Source organism: Halichoerus grypus, chromosome 6, assembly GCF_964656455.1.
Source record: "Halichoerus grypus chromosome 6, mHalGry1.hap1.1, whole genome shotgun sequence".
Classification (NCBI taxonomy): Eukaryota; Metazoa; Chordata; class Mammalia; order Carnivora; family Phocidae; genus Halichoerus; species Halichoerus grypus.
In genome coordinates this window covers 101,076,843-101,093,868 of record NC_135717.1, presented here as the reverse complement: position 1 = coordinate 101,093,868, position 17,026 = coordinate 101,076,843, and the positions used below count along the sequence as shown (strand labels likewise).

The 17,026-nt window shown below is 37.0% G+C and overlaps 1 protein-coding gene across 4 annotated transcripts in view; it reads right to left on the bottom strand.

Moving 5' to 3' along the window:
- Nucleotides 1-548: 548 nt before the first annotated feature.
- Nucleotides 549-17,026, bottom strand: part of MRPS35 (mitochondrial ribosomal protein S35) — a 50,110-nt gene continuing 33,632 nt past the window's right edge. For 3 of the 4 annotated variants that reach the window (XM_078075814.1, XM_036076865.2, XM_078075815.1), the window contains exon 8: nucleotides 549-7,444. In XM_078075814.1, the coding sequence (XP_077931940.1) occupies nucleotides 7,175-7,444 (270 nt within the window). In that variant the 3' untranslated portion in view covers nucleotides 549-7,174. The remainder of the gene's footprint in view (nucleotides 7,445-17,026) is intronic. The other variant, XM_078075816.1, reaches the window with a different exon arrangement.

Below are 17,026 nucleotides of genomic sequence, written 5' to 3'. Positions count from 1 at the left end.
CCTATGAGGTATGACATAGATTACCTCCTAGAAGCTGCAGGCAAAGGCCAGACCTCTCTTTGGGCCAGGTCAGATTCTTTATTATACATCATTACTTCCTCTGTTTTCATCTGCCCTGTATTATTACTACAGGACAGATGACACTAATCTACTACCTATTTACATGTTCCCAAATGATCATTTCTCCTCAACCTCTATTTTCAAAATGTTCCTGTCTTCAATCCTGTTTCTGCATCTGAATTTCCCTAAACTCCATGAATCTCTAAGAAATACAACATTTCACACACATAAAGTATGCTTTAAACCTGATCTAAAAGTTACTTAACTTTGCTTTTCATTTACTATTTCTATGCAGTAGATTACAATGTATCTCTTTTTTCAATCAAGATCATATTATTGTACTTAATAACATACAGATTCTTGGCCTTGCTAATACCAAATCATACCTTCATTTCATATAAATCCTTTGGGTAACTGTTTTCAAATTCTTTCTGGCTTTATGTTCTCTAATTCTGTTAGGCAAAATAAGTCTTAGACAAGTAACAAACTCAATAATTCCTCTATTTTAATTTAACTTAATCACTTACAACTTTGGAAGTGGTAAGAAATAACAGATATACTTTAAAATACTGAATTGACAGCTAAATTGAATGGAATGTTTCATAGGACAGTTCTTATTTCGTCATTTACTCCAATTAATTTCAAGGTCCTTACAACTCATCTCTTTTCTGAGCTGCAGAAACTCTAACTGGGGAATCTAGAGAGATGAATACCAGTTAATCTCCATTTCCACTTTTCTGCAAGCATGGGCTTGGAGAAATAAGCCCCAGAAAGCAGAAAGGAGGATGCGAAACAGAGTTGAATTAACATAAAATGAAACCAAAAGAGAGGAATGGAGCAAACTTTTCAGGTTAGAAAATACTTCCAAGAACCTGTTTCTAATCAGAATTGGCATCTGTGAAAAATGCATTGCGTAGACAGCAGTTGTGTAAAAAAGCACTGAACTATATTCAGGGGACTGGATTCTTCCCAAATAACCAGTCATTACAGCTGGTCCTGACTTATGACTCAACTTACGATTTTTCGACTTTACAATGATGTGAAAGCAATAACACATTCTAAGGAAACCACACTTCAAATTTTGAATTTTTATCTTTTCCCAGACTAGTGGTATGTGATGATACATTTTCATGATGCTGGGCAGCAGCAGTCAAAGCTCATATCCAGCCATGCAATCTAAGGGTAAACAACCGGTATACTGACAACCACTTTGTACCCATAAAACCATTCTTTCACTTTCAGTACAGTATTCAGTAAATTATATGAGATATTCAACACTTCATTATAAAATAGGCTTTTTGTTAGATGATTCTGCCCAACTGCAGGCTAATGTGAAGTGTTCTAAGCATGTTTAAAGTAGGCTGGGCTAAGCTATGATGTTTGGTAGGTTAGGTGTATTAAATGTATTTTCAACTTACAATATTTTCATCTTAAAATGGACTTATTGGGACATAACCACATCATAAGTTGAGGAAGATGTGTATTCAAAAGCACCCAATAGGTGCTAATTTGTAGGGAAAGAAATAAGAGACAAAATAACAATATATGTATATACATGAATATTAAAGTGATGGCAGAAATAAAAACTTTCAAACCAGAAGGAATCACATAGATCTTCTAATTAGTTCTACTGCCACATTGTACAAATAAGAAAACTGTTGAATAATCATTGCTATAATGCATTAATATGAAAAAATATTTTAAATGTGATGTGGCTTCTGGAGTTAACATGGCAGAGGAGGAGAGGACCCTATGTTTGTCTTGTGCCTGGAATTCAGCTAGATAATTATCAAATCATTCTGAACACTTGCAATATCAACTGGAGATGTGATAAAAGAAATGCTGCAATGCTACAAATAGAAAAGCAGCCACTTTTTGGAAGTATTGTTGTCTTTTCTCTCTCTTTCTTCCATTCTTTTCTGGACATAATGACGAGACGGAGAAACTTAACAGGAGGTAGCACTCACTGCCAGGGATTTAATCAATATGGATATAAGTAACAGGTCTGAACTAGAACTTAAAACGATTATAAAGATACGAGCTGGGTTTGAAAAAAGCATGGAAGATAACAGAGAATCCCTTACTGTAGAAATAAAAGAACTAAAATACAATCAGGCCAAAATTAAAAATGCTATTACTGAGATGCAGTAAAAACGGAGGCTCTAACAGAGATGACAAATGAGGCAGAGGAGAGAGTCAGTGATATAGAAGACAAAATAATGGAAAATAAGGAAGCTGAAGAGAGAAAGACAACTACTGGATCACAAAGGAAGACTTCCAGAAATCAGTGATTCCATAAAGTGAAATAATATCCAGATAATAGGGGGTCCCAGAAGGTGAAGGGGGAAGGAGAGGGCAGAATGTCGATTTGAACACATCACAGCTGAGAACTTCTCTAATATGGGGAAGGAAACAGGCATTCAAGTCCAGGAGGGACAGAGACGCCCCCTCAAAATCAATAAAAAGAGGTCAACACCTTGACATACAATAGTGAAGCTTGCAAATTTCAGAGACAAAGAAAAAACCTGAAAGCAGCTCAGGACAAGAGGTCTGTAACCTACAAGGGTAGAAACATAAAGCTGGCAGCAGAACTGTCCACAGAGACCTGGCAGGCCAGGAAGGACCGGCATGATATATTCAAGGTAACAAATGAGAAAAATATGCAACCAAGAATACTTTATCCAGCAAGGCTGTCATTCAGAATAGGAGAGACAAAGAGCGTCCAGGTTAAACAAATCTAAAGGAATTTGTGATCACTACACCAGCCCTGCAAGAAATATTAAAAGGAATCCTTTGAGGGAAGAGAGAGCCCAAAAGTAACAAACAGCAGAAAGGAACAGTGACAATCTACAGAAACAGTGACTTTACAGATAATACAATGGTAACTAACTTCCTATCTTTCACTAATTACTTTGAACGTAAATGGACTAAATGTTCCCATTAAAAGACACAGGATATCAGAGTGGATAAAAAACAAGACCCATTGATATGCTGTCTACAAAAGACTCATTTTAGACCCAAAGACACCTCCAAATTGAGAGTGAGGGGGTGGAGCACCATCTATCATGATAATGGACATCAAAAGAAAGCTGGAGTAGCCATCCTTATATCAAACTAGATTTTAAACCAAAGACTGTAATAAGAGATGAAAAAGGACACTATATCACAATAAAAGGGTCTACCCAACAAGAAGATCTAACAATTGTAAATATTTATGCCCCTAACTTGGGAGCGGCCAATTATACAAACCAATTAATAACAAAATTAAAGAAACACATTGATAATAGTACAATAATAGTAGGGGACTTCAACACCCCCCTCACTGCAATGGGCAGATCATCTAAGCAGATCAACAAGGAAACAAGGTCTTTGAATGACACACCAGACCAGACAGACTTAATAGATATATTTAGAGCATTTCATCTTAAAGCAACAGAATACACATTCTTCTTGAGTGCACATGGAACATTCTCCAGAGTAGATCACATACTGTGTCAAAAATCAGGTCTCAACTGGTACAGAAAGACTGAGATCATACCATGCATGTTTTCAGACCACAAGGTGTTAAAACTTGAACTCAATCACAAGAGAAAATTTGGAAGGAACACAAATACATGTTGGTTAAAGAGCATCCTACTAAAGAATGAATGGGTCAGTCAGGAAATTAAAGAATTCAAAAACTACATGGAAACAAATGAAAATGAAAACAGGACAGTTCAGAACCTTTGGGATGCAGCAAAGGTGGTCCTAAGACGGAAGCATATAGCAATACAAGCCTTTCTCAAGAAACAAGAAAAGTCCCAAGTACACAACCTAACCCTACACTAAAGGAGCTGGAAAAAGAACAGCAAATAAAGCCTAAATCCAGCGAGAGAAGAGAAATAATATAGATTAGAGCAGAAATCAATGAAACAAATTAAAAAAAACAGAACAGATCAACAAAACTAGGAGCTGGTACTTTGAATTAAAAAGGTCGATAAACCCCCTAGCCAGATTTATCAAAAAGAAAAGAGAAAGCACCCAATAGAATCACGAATGAAAAAGGAGCGATCACAACCAACACTGAAGAAATACAATTATAAGAGAATATTATGAACAATTATATGCCAACAAATCAGGCAATCTGGAAAAAATGGATGCATTCTTAGAAACATATAAACTACCAAAGCTGAAACAGGAAGAAACAGAAAACCTGAATAGACCCATAACCAGTAAAGAAATTGAATCAGTAATCAAAAATCTCCCAACAAACAAGAGTCCAGGACCGGATGCCTTCCAGGGGAATTCTACCAAACACTTAAAGAAGAATTAATACCTATTCTTCTGAAACTGTTTAAAAAAATAGAAATGGAAGGAAAACTTCCAAACTCATTCTATGAGGCCAGCATTACCTCGAACCCCCAATCAAAGACCCCACCAAAAAGGAGAACTACAGACCAATATCCCTGATAAACATGGATGCAAAAATTCTCACCAAAATACTAGCCAATAGGATCCAACATTACATTAAAAGGATTATTCACCACAACCAAGTGGGATTTATTCCTGGGCTGCAAGGGTGGTTCAATCATTCACAAATCCATCAGTCAATCAATGTGATACACTACATAAATAAAAGAAAGGACAAGAACCATATGATCCTCTCCATAGATGCAGAAAAAGCATTTGACAAAGTACAGCATCCTTTCTTTTTTTTTTTTTTTAAAGATTTTATTTATTTATTTGAGAGAGAGAATGAGAGACAGCACGAGAGGGAAGAGGGTCAGAGGGAGAAGCAGACCCCCTGCTGAGCAGGGAGCCCGATGTGGGACTCGATCCCGGGACTCCAGGATCATGACCTGAGCCGAAGGCAGTCGCTTAACCAACTGAGCCACCCAGGCGCCCAGCATCCTTTCTTGATAAAAACTCTCTGCACTGTAGAGATAGAAGGAATGTACCTCAATATCATAAAAGCCATAAACAAAAAACCCACAACTAATATCCTCAACGAGGAAAAACAGAGCTTGTCCCCTAAGGTCAGAACACGGCAGGGATGTCCACTCTCACCACTATTGCTCAGCATAGTACTAGAAGTCCTAGTCTCAGCAATTAGACAACAAAAAGAAATAAAAGGCATTGGAATCGGCAAGGAAGAAGTCAAACTTTCACTCTTCACAGACGACATGATACTCTATGTGGAAAACCCAAAAGACTCCACCCCAAAATTGCCAGAACTGATACAGGAATTCAGCAAAGTTGCAGGATATGAAATAAATGCACAGAAGTCAGTTACATTTCTATACACTAACAATGAAGCTGAAGAAAGAGAAATCAAGGAATTGATCCCATTTACAATTGCACCAAAACCCAGAAGAAAGCTAGGAAGAAGCCTAACCAAAGAGGTAAAGGATCTGTACTCTGAAAATGATAGAGCACTTATGAAAAAAACTGAGGAAGACACAAAGAAATGGAAAAACATTCCATGCTCATGGATTGGAAGAACAAATACTGTTAAAATGTCTATGCTACCCAGAGCAATCTACACATTCAATGCAATCCCTATCAAAATGCCATCAACATTTTTCACAAAGCTGGAACAAAACAATCCTAAAATTTGTATGGAACCAGAAAAGACCCTGAATACCCAAGTAATTCTGAAAAAAGAAAACCAAAGCTGGAGGCATCACAATTCTGTGATGTATTACAGCTCTATTACAAAGCTGTAATCATCAAGACAGTATGGTCCTGGCACAAAAACAGACACATAGATCAATGGAACAGAATAAGAGAGCCCAGAAATGGACCCTCAACTCTATGATCAACTAATCTTTGACAAAGCAGGAAAGAATATCCAATGGAAAAAAGCCCGTCTCTTCAACAAATGGTGCTGGGAAAATTGGACAGCCACATGCAGAAGAATGAAACTGGACCACTTCCTTACACCATTCACAAAAATAGACTCAAAACAGGATGAAAGACCTAAATGTGAGATAGGAATCCATCAAAATCCTAGACGAAAATACAGGCAGCAACCTCTTTGACCTCAGCTGCAACAACTGCTAGACATGTCTCTAAAGGCAAGGGAAACAAAAGCAAAAATGTACTATTGAGACTTCATCAAGATAAAAAGCTTTTGCACAGCAGAGGAAACAGTAGACAAAGCCAAGACAACTGACAGAAGGGAAGAAGATATCTGCAAATGTCTTATCAGATAAAGGGCTAGTATCCAAAATCTATAAAGAACTTATTAAACTCAACACCCAAAAAATCCAGTCAAGAAATAGGCAGAAGACATGAACAGACATTACTCCAAAGACATACAAATGGCCAACAGACAGCATCAGAGAAATACAAATCAAAACCTCAATGAGATACCACCTCACCCCAGTCAACATGGCTAAAATTAACAAGTCAGGAACAACAGATGTTGGCAAAGATGCAGGGAAAGGGGAACCCTCTTACACTGTTGCTGGGAATGCAAACTGGTGCAGCCGCTGTGGAAAACAGTATGGAGGTTCCTCAAAAAGTTAAAATAGAACTACCCTATGACCCAGCAATTGCATTACTGGGTATTTATCCAAAGGATACAAACACAGTGATCTGAAGGGGCATATGTACCTTAATGTTTATAGCAGCAATGTTCACAACAGCCAAAATATGGAAAAAGCCCAGATGTCCACTGACAGATGAATGGATAAAGAAGATGCTAAGTGAAATAAGTCAGTCAGAGAAAGACAAATACCATATGATTTCATTCATATGTGGAATTTAAGAAATAAAACAGGTGAACATAGGGGAAGGAAAGGAAAAATAAAGTAAGATGAAAATTGACAGGGAGGCAAACCATAAGAGACACTGAACTCTAGGGAACAAACTGAGGGTTGCTGGAGGGGAGGGGCGTGGGAGAAGGAAGTAACTGGGTAATGGGCATTAAGGAGGGCAACTGATGGAATGAGCCCTGGGTGTTATATGCAACTGATGAATCACTAAACTCTACATCTGAAACTAATAAAAAAAATCTTAAACATGTGAAACAATAGGTTTTTTTGGCAAATTTTTCAAATTTATATAAAATGAGATAATGATTACAGATATATCATAAAATTAACAAATCAAGGAGATTTTTCTAAATAAATCACATTAGATTTAATAGTTTCTTCACTGACTCTTTGTACTGAGAAAGGGTATTTTCATTGTCCCCCTCGTTCTTAAGACTAACAACAGACTTTTTGTATTCTTCAACTTCTTTTGTAGCAAGGAGCTCTTCTTTATTTACTTCCAGATTTTTCTCAGCAGCTTTCATTTGGAGAAGTGTTTCCAGGATATTTTTTTCAGAGGAGCTATTGTTCCATACATACTCTTCCATGTCTGCTTCAGTCTTATCTTTCTCCCATTCTTCGGTTTTCTGAAAGGAAAAAATGAGTTCTGAAATCTGAGAAATACTATCCGAAAAACAAAGTTTTGTTTTTTGTTTTAGGGAAAGAGAATCTGCAAAATGTGGAGAGTCCCTGTTGACACTCTGCATGTAAACTTTGATTTCCCTCCCTTACAGCACTGCTATTCACCTGCACCGTTTCAGGACCCCACACTCTACGATGTGACTACTCTGTTACCACTCACTAATTCTACCCACAGAATTTCTATTTTATCTGCCTTGCAGATTTCACTCACAACCAATACTGTTTCCCAAAAGATACAGAAAACTCATTTTTGCAGCCTTCTAATCCCTAAACTCTAACACATCAACATTTCACATTTCTGAGGTTAAAAATAATAAAGAGTTGAGAAGAGACTGTATTTATCTTTGTAACATGCCTGTGAGGATGACAAGGAACACCAATTATTATAATAAAATAAAAAATATAAAATATATGTGTAATACATGATTTTTAGTCATAATGACTTCATATATTCTGGAATTTTATTTTGTTATTATCCTTATTTTCTGTTCCTTATAATGGAAACAATTTTTGTTACTACTTGTTTTTTCTTACAAAAATTACTACTATGCTATTCTAGGGAACACTGTTAGGTTTTATAGTAATATAATTCAGATTTATGATTTAGTTGAAGATATAACATTCTGTGAAAAATCAAGGAACGCAGTTAATAAATAATACGTCCTGGTTCAATGAAGTGCTGAATACCAGCCACATTCTTTCCAAACTAACACATAACATATTCTGAGCTATATGCTATTATAGAATCATCCAATATTCTTAAAACTTTTGAAGGTGGTAAACCCCTCAAAATATAACATTTTTGAAGTATTAAAAGAAAGACAGATTTGTAAGGCTGTCAAAAATATTTTATCTCTGAAAACTCCTCTTGAAAGAGACCCCAACTTGAATAGACAGAGCTCCAAGTCTGCTTAGACTTAAGTGAGACAGTGTCCGCTTCTGCCTCCCTCCCGTCCCCAACCTCACTGTTAGAGACCATGAAAAGAGAAAAAGCACTGGAAATTTGTCCCTCAAAGGGTAAAGAGGAACCCTGCCAACTGCAAACAGGCCACTGGGTATGCCATGGACTCAGCTAACCCCATTCGGGGTCACTGGAGGCCAGGAAAGAGTCTCCTCCACCACAGAGAACCACAAGAAAAAGAAATTCTCTTTTAATCCTTCAAACTGAGTATCCTTTCCTTCAAGATAAACCAAAAGGACGTGGAGTGTTTCCCCTGACCCTCAAATCCCTTAGCCAAAGTGGGGTATCTGTACTCACAACTCCTAACATACTGATTGCCCCACCTCCCAATTCTGAATTTATGGCTGAGGAAAATGTCTCAACTAATGTTCTAGAAATATATTACCTGGTTGAGAATCAACTCTATACCCCTTTTTTTTAATCTGGTAGTGAGGCTATAGGCGTGGCTGGGGGCGGGGTGGGTGGATAATGTGAAACAACTTCTTGTGCCCTGTGAGTACAAGCCTATTGCAAATAACTTCTAATGGCCAAACTCCGAATGTTACATTAAAAAGAAAACTGACAAAATTATCCTACCCCACCTAATTTTTCTGTAATATTTGGGGAAGAAATAAATGTCAGCCCCTTAAAAAAAAAACAAATGCCCTAAATTAAATGTATCTTTGGTCCTATCTACTCTTGGTAGGGCTTTAAATGCTAAGGCAGTGTCATAGTTTCTTCATAATTCTGACAAATGAAGTATCTTTAAGACGCCAACAAATACATTATATAAGCATTAAGTAATAAAACAATCTATCTTATACTTTAAAAAAAAATTCCTAATCTACTTCATTCTTGACTGCTAGAAAACAATTAAGAGAAGCAATTAAGAGATTATTTAAAAAATTTTAACTTTCACCCAGGTTTTGTGGATTTTCTTACCTACTCTGAAATAGACACTTAAGAGAAAGAGGTAACCAAAGGAAATTCACTAGTAATTTCCAACATTTCATTTATCTTCTGCTTACATTTGGTATATGCAATTCTAGACTGCTCTGCCAAAGCGTTACAGGTGCACCATGATATTGATTCCCTCAGCCCTCAGGCGGCCAGGTGAGCCTGGAGGAGCGCGAGCACCCTCCTCCTTCATTCATCTCAGTAAAGAATTTTCTGTGTAGTGACACGAAAAAGGTTAGGAAATCCTGCACTAAGGGATAACGTACATTTACAGGAGAAAATTAGTACTGTTTCAAATAGTCAGTGGTAAGTGAAAGTAACTACATTCTGTAGAAGGCATGGCTTCCCACTAATCCTCTACAGACACAAAGCAGTGTCACGCTTCAACTGCACGCTAAACAAAACCCATGTTTTCAACAATTCTAGTAACTTTAGTATCCAAACTCTGCACAGCTGAATATAAATTCCAAGATAATGATAGTAACAATACCAATAAATTAAATACTTATATGCCATGGACCTTAAATGCTTACATACATTATTTCATATAATTCCCATTAAAACCTACTGGATTAGATGTTAACATCTCTACGGAAAGAAAATTAAGTATTATGGAAGTTAAGTAGGGGGCCACAGCCACCTGGGAATGTTTCAGATTTCAGAATTTTTTGTATTTTAGAAAATCAATACAGTGCATATACCATATATTTTGTAACATTTCCAGAGAAGGTCTACCGCAGGACTCCCTAAATCAAATACATTACCATTTTTGCAGCAATGTGTATGCAGTCACACTAAATGGGATAAACAAAGGCTATAAATAATTTTTCATCCATTCAAGTCTCATTTTGCCACCAAATAGGTTATAAAAAACTAGCAATTTCCAAAGCTTTTTGGGTTTCAGAGTTAGGGGGTGTATATGTGTGTTATGCTCAGGATCACACAGGGAGGTGGTATGATCAATATTTAATATGGGCTTTGGTATTTTACGGAACTCAGTTTAGATCCTAGCTTCATCACTTACTACTGTGTAGGCTTGTGTTTCTAGAAGTGGCTCCAAGGATTCTTCTGTGGATTAAAAGAGATAAGGAATATCCATGTACTTAGAGCACCTGGCTCATAGTAAACACTAAATAAATGCTTGCTACTAATAACACAGCTTATTAAGATGAATGAAAGAGAGTGGGATTCAAATCCCTGTTAGCCTACCTACAAAATATGTTTCTATGTCAAGGACATCACTACCCCTATCAAACAGTAAATTGAAACTTTCAACGTAAATATAAACACATACCAAACTGTCCAAATGTTCTGCAGTTATTCACACTCACAAAATTGTATCACTGATTTTTATAATGTTTAGATAAAATAGTTACAGAAACAAGAGGTCTTTATTTATCACTGATATAAAGGTAATGTTTTTCATGATGCTTGTTACTTCATGTCTTTTTTTTTTTTTAGTATATGTGCTGCCGAAGCGAGCACTTCATGTCTTTTTGATAAATGTTATCACTGATTAAATTTTCCCAGTTAATTGCCTGTTCTTAAAAATAACTAAGTTATCTCCAGTTTTCCTGCAGTCTCCTTTGGGTATAGGCTTTTTATGTCTAATCATAGATTAGAAAACACACACACACACACACACACACACACACACAAAATAGCATTCCTGTAAAAAAAAAAAAAAAGAACAATTTAAAAAAGAAATTTATTTTTTTGAAGTCCTATATTAAGAGTACGAAAGTATCTTTACAACATCTTTAGAATGTCTGTTTCAAGCAGGAAAAATAAAAGCTAATTATTAACAATATATTTCTTTTTTGAGGGCAATCTTTTCTAGTCAATATATAAGTTTTCACAGATGAGTATCAACCAAATAGAGCTTGTCAGTGAAGAGAGAACAGAACTAACTGAAAGAAATGCTGGTCTATAAATGATATATTAAAAAGCTATTCTAAAACATTTTCTAATCTTTGTCAGTGATTAAAGCAGTAATACTGTCCATAGTGCTTGTCACGTTAGAGTATTTTTCATTTCTGAGAGGTATAAATATAAAATCCTTGGGGCGCCTGGGTGGCTCAGTCAGTTAAATGTCCAACTCTTGATTTCAGCTTGAGGTCATGATTTCAGGGTCCTGGGATCGAGCCCTGAGTCGGGCTCCCTCCTCAGCCGGGAGTCTACTTGGGATTCTCTCTATCCCTCTCCTTCTGTCCCTCCCCCACTCTCACTCTCTCTCTAAAATAATAAATAAATCTAAAAAAAAAAAGATATCAGAGAGAGAATCAGTGATGCCTAGATGAATGTGAATTCTAGGCTGCAAGGATATGAGGAGGATCCTTCTGAAAATCCCCATTTTCTTTCCTGAGGGCATTTTCCAATTCTGTGTAAGACTGGCCACTTGGCTCATGCAGGATTCTACTTGGGAAAAGAGAAATAAGTGAAGTTTGAGCTGTTCCCCAGGGCTTTGTAAAACAGACTGGAACTGAAGAGCCCCAAACATGACTGGTTTTCATTCTGTGGTTATTTATGGGGAAGTTGGGGAGTCAGAATCAGGTCTCTAAAAAGCACAGTAAAATCCCCCATAACCTCATAGTGTTTAGGAGACAAAGTCCCACTAGAGGGAGGAAGTGTGTTTTAAACGCACAACCAATCTCCCTTTTAAAACACCTGCCAGATTTTGCTGCAAGGTTAGAGTTACCAAGCTAAGCTCAAAATTTCTGAAGAGTACAAATGACTCTTCAGCAGATGTGGAAGCTGATTCACCACGTTCCCAATCAAAAGCCTTGAAGGTTATGCCTAAGAAAAAGGAACAAATCAGAGCTGGACTAAATCTTAACAAAAACTGCAGCCCAGCCCTGGTCTAGCTAAATCATGACTGGATTAAAATGATAAATCCCTGAACCTCTCTGCCTAAGACAAAAAAAGAGGAAATTCTTTCTGATGGATGACAGCAGTTGGAGCATCTATGTAAGAGTTGTCCTCCCAAGATTTGTTGGAACTTGTTAAGTAGAATCCCCGGGAATCTTGGAGTCAATTAGTAAAATATAAAAAAGATTTCAGAATCCCATAGTTATAATCCCTTAGTACAGATCTGATATATGTAACAATATAGTTTTGTGTTGCTCTATTTTGCATTTACTAATTCTGACTTCTGCTGTATCTAGACTGTTATTAATCTCATCCAGTGATTTATTAATGTCTAGCATGCAAGAAAGTTACTAGACATTTGAAACATTTGAAAAGAAGAAAAATGTAATTAATAACCAAGGGAAAACAAATAATAGCAGAACTCCAGATGATCCAGATAATGAAGTTAGCAGACAAGAACTTTAAAATGACTAAGAATAAATGTGTTAAAGAAAAAAGAGGAAAAGATAATCAATACGAATTAAATAATGAAGAACTTCAACACAGAATTGGTATCCATAAAGAAACAGCAATTAAATGAACATCTGGAATTGAAAAACACAATATCTAAAATTAATAAATCACTGGATGAGATTAATAACAGTCTAGATACAGCAGAAGTCAGAATTAGTAAATGCAAAAACAGAGCAACACAAAACTATATTGTTACATATATCAGATCTGTACTATGGGATTATAATTGTGAGATTCTGAAATCTTTTTTATATTTTACTGATTAACTCCAAGATTCCCAGGGATTCTACTTAACAAGTTAAAACTAATCTTGGGAGGACAACTCTTACATATTTCTTATAGACCGAATGCTTGGATCTCCCCACTCCGCCCCCCTCCCCCCCCCCGGGCCACTCTCGTTAGAATGAACTTCCAAAGTGGTGGCATTGAAAGTAGGGTCATTGGGAGATGTTTAGGTCATGAGGTGAAGCCCTCATGAATGAGATTAATGCCCTTATGAAAGAGATTCCAGAGAAAGCCCTTGCCCCTTCTGCCATGTGAAGACACAGCAAGATGACAGTTGTTTATGAAACAGGAAGTGAGCCCTCACTAGACACCAAATCTGTCAATGCCTTGATCTTAGATATCACAGCCTTCAGAAAAGCAAGAAACAAATTTCTGTTGTTTATAAACAGACCAGTCTGTGGTATTGTGTTACAGCAGCCTAAATGGAATAAGACAATGTCTTATACAAATAAAAATTAAAACTTATTTTTTAAGTTTGCAATAACAGATTTTGGGAAATTTAGTCTGGATCAGTGTTTCTTAAATAAGTGTATTTATTTAAAAACCTATAATTGTCACTATCAAAAATAATTTTTCTATAATTTCTGACAAAAAAGTTATGGTGCTAAATTCACAAAAATAATCAGATACCATGTACTTCCTGGTGGAAGAACACAATACTAATTATGCAGCAGTTTAAAAAAAATCAAAATAGAATCTGACTAAGCCTCTAGATCCAACTATCAATTTAAAAAATTACACTATGGTGATACAATCAGCAAAATTCAAATGATGGGAAAGCCGACAGCAAACAAAACCCCAAGATTTCTTCAACAAATAAATTGCAAGGAAAGAGCTCAATAGACAAAGCTCCCTTTTGGTTTGTGACTGTTCCTGGGCACTCTTTCAAAAAACATTTACTGAGAACCTACTATGTGCTAGGCAGTACTAGGAGAAACAGGATGTCTCTAGGCACCCTGGCTAAAAACTAATATTTCCATACCCAAATATTTTAGAAAAAGGGTACATATGCTTGATTGTATTAGGCATCTGCTGAAACTCCCCTTCAGATGAAATAAAAAACAGGGCTGGCAAAACCAAAAAATACCTCATTATTCAAATACAATTAATACTGATAGTGGAACAAAATCCAATTTATAAGCTAATCATTTTCTTTTTTTTTTCTAATCAATTCCTTCCTTCCTTCCTTCCCTCCCTCCCTTCCCTTCTTTCTTATAGGGAGAGAGAGGGCACGTGCTAGCAGGGGGAGGAGCAGAGGAAGAGGGACAAACAGACTTAGTGCAGCATGGAGCCCAACTGGGGGCTCGATCCTATGACCCTGAGATCACGACCTGAGCCAAAATCAAGAGTCTAACACTCAACTGACTGAGCCACCCACGCACCCCTAAGCTAATCATTTTCTATGAGGCTAAATACATTTTGTTTTTGTGATTTGAAGAAGTCTATTACAGAAAATTTCAAACACATACAAAAGAGAATAGCACTATGTAAACTCTCATGTACCCATCAACCAGTCTCTCTCTTTTTTTTTCAGAGATTTTATTTATTTATTTGAGAGAGAGTGAGAGAGAGCACGAGTGGGGTAAGGGGCAGAGGGAGAAGCAGACTCCTGCCTGAGCAGGGAAGCCAATTCAGGGCTCGATCCCGGGACTCTGGGATCATGACCTAAGCTGAAGGCAGACGCTTAACCGACTGAGCCACCCAGGCACCCCAAGAGTTTCTTCTTTTGAAGTGTAGTTCAATGTATTAATTTTAAAGTATAAATAATAGCATATTCAAATTACTGGGTGGCAATTAAAAATACCACTAAGCTCAAATTGATCACCATTTAGGCAAAGAGTTTGATTAACCTGTAGACTCCTATTTTAATACTTTAACCACTAAACATTCATAATTTTAGCATTTAATTGTAAGTGTGAGTGTGTATATAATATATACATATATGTCTGGCCTCTCTTTTCTTCCCTGCCTACAATGAGAGAACCTGCTCTGACTACAACCCTAGAGGAAGCAACCTTCCATTCCACATGATCTGTTTTCTTTTCTACAATTGGTTCAATTATTCATTCACTCAATAAATATTTATTGCACAACTGTGCCAGGCACACAACTGTGCCATCCTGTAACTGCCAGTCTAGTAGGAAACCTGGAGGTGAGTAGGAGCCAGTCAGATGGAAGACTGTGATCCCAGCAGAGAAAACAGCATCCACAAAGACCTGGAGGTAGCAAAGAGCTCAGTACATTCAGGGAATCGAATGAAGGCCAAAGTGAGGAAAGTAGCATGGGATGAGTCTGAATAGCTATTAGAATACTTACTTTAGAATACTTACTATGTATGTCAGCACCTTACATATATTAATTCACTTAACTTCCAAAACAACCCTATGAGGTAGTACTATTACTACCTGTTTTACAGACCAAAAGAATGAAGCCCAGAGCAGTTAAATAATTTGCCCAAATCACACTGCTTGTTCGTGGTAGAACAACATATTCCAAGGAACAGAGACACTGTAAAAAAGAATATAAAGACCAAAAGAATAATTTAATTGAACCTATCACCTTTTTTCCCCTTTAAGTATTCTTTTTTTTTTTTTTTTAAGGTTTTATCTATTTATTTGACAGAGAGACAGCAAAAGAGGGAACACAAGCAGGGGGAGTGGGAGAGGGAGAAGCAGGCTTCCCGCTGAGCAGGGTGCCTGATGCGGGGCTTGATCCCAGGACCCTGGGATCATGACCTGAGCCGAAGGCAGACGCTTAACGACTGAGCCACCCAGGTGCCCCTGGTCAGTGTATTCTGATGTAACAGAAGGCAAAGAAATAGCTGTTCCACTGAACACACAAAGTTGTTACCTTCCACCATCTTATTTACAGCTCCCTTTGCCTAGAACATGAATCATAGTAATATTCCACTTCTCATGATTACAAGTAAGGCATTGTGCTATATGAGGAAAAACAGTTTAACCATTAGAAAAAAATCCAAGTTATCTGAAAAATCATAAAAAATAAGAAGAGAGGTAAATATCCATAATGGATTAAAAAAGAAAAAAAACCCTGCCAATTCTTTCGGTTACCACGGCCAAATGTTTAACTGAATATGTCAAGGAACTCAACTTAATTCAGGTTGGTTTTTAAAAAATTTACTGAATGCTATTTGGCCAGACATTGTACTAGGGGTTGGGAATACAATGATAAATGAAATGTACAGTCCTTGCCCTCAGCAATCTCACAGTCTAACAGGGCCAGCCAGACATACATATGGACAATTACCATAAAAGTAATAAGAATGCTAACAGGAGCAGTGGAAAAGGATGCACAGATAACTTCTAAGACAGGTTACATCGGAAGTGTATTAAAAAGATTCCTATGAATTTGCAAGGCTGATCAATCTGAAAAAGGATCATAAGCAGAAAGAACAGCATATACAAAGTTATAAAAGAACACATTATGTTCATTATGGCTGAGATATAGAATATACAGCCTATATTTCCTGAGTAACTGGTAATGAGGTGGCAAATTGTTGTGAACAGACAGGCTAAGTAGTTCAGATTTTATCCTGGGTAAGAGCACACCACTCACTGAAGGACTTTATAAAGGATTAAGACACAACAGACTTGCTTTTTAGAAACAATTCCTTTAACAGCAATCCAGAAGACGGATGAGAGGGGGAAAATCAATAAGGCTATTACAGTTAAAAGATGATGAAGACTCCCATTAGGGTGGCAGCAGCAGGCATCAAGAGGAGAAAATAGTTTTAAAGGATGTAATATGACGTTCTGCCTGACAGCAAAGAGATATAAGTGTCATCTTCACTGTACCATCATCCAAGAACCTAAAACACCTGCCTACTGCCTGAAACATCAAGTCAAAAAAGTCTGTTTGTACCCAGACAAATTTTCTTGCCCTTCTCATTCTAATTCCCATCCCGCACCCTTCGCTCTGATACTAGATACATATACAAAAACCG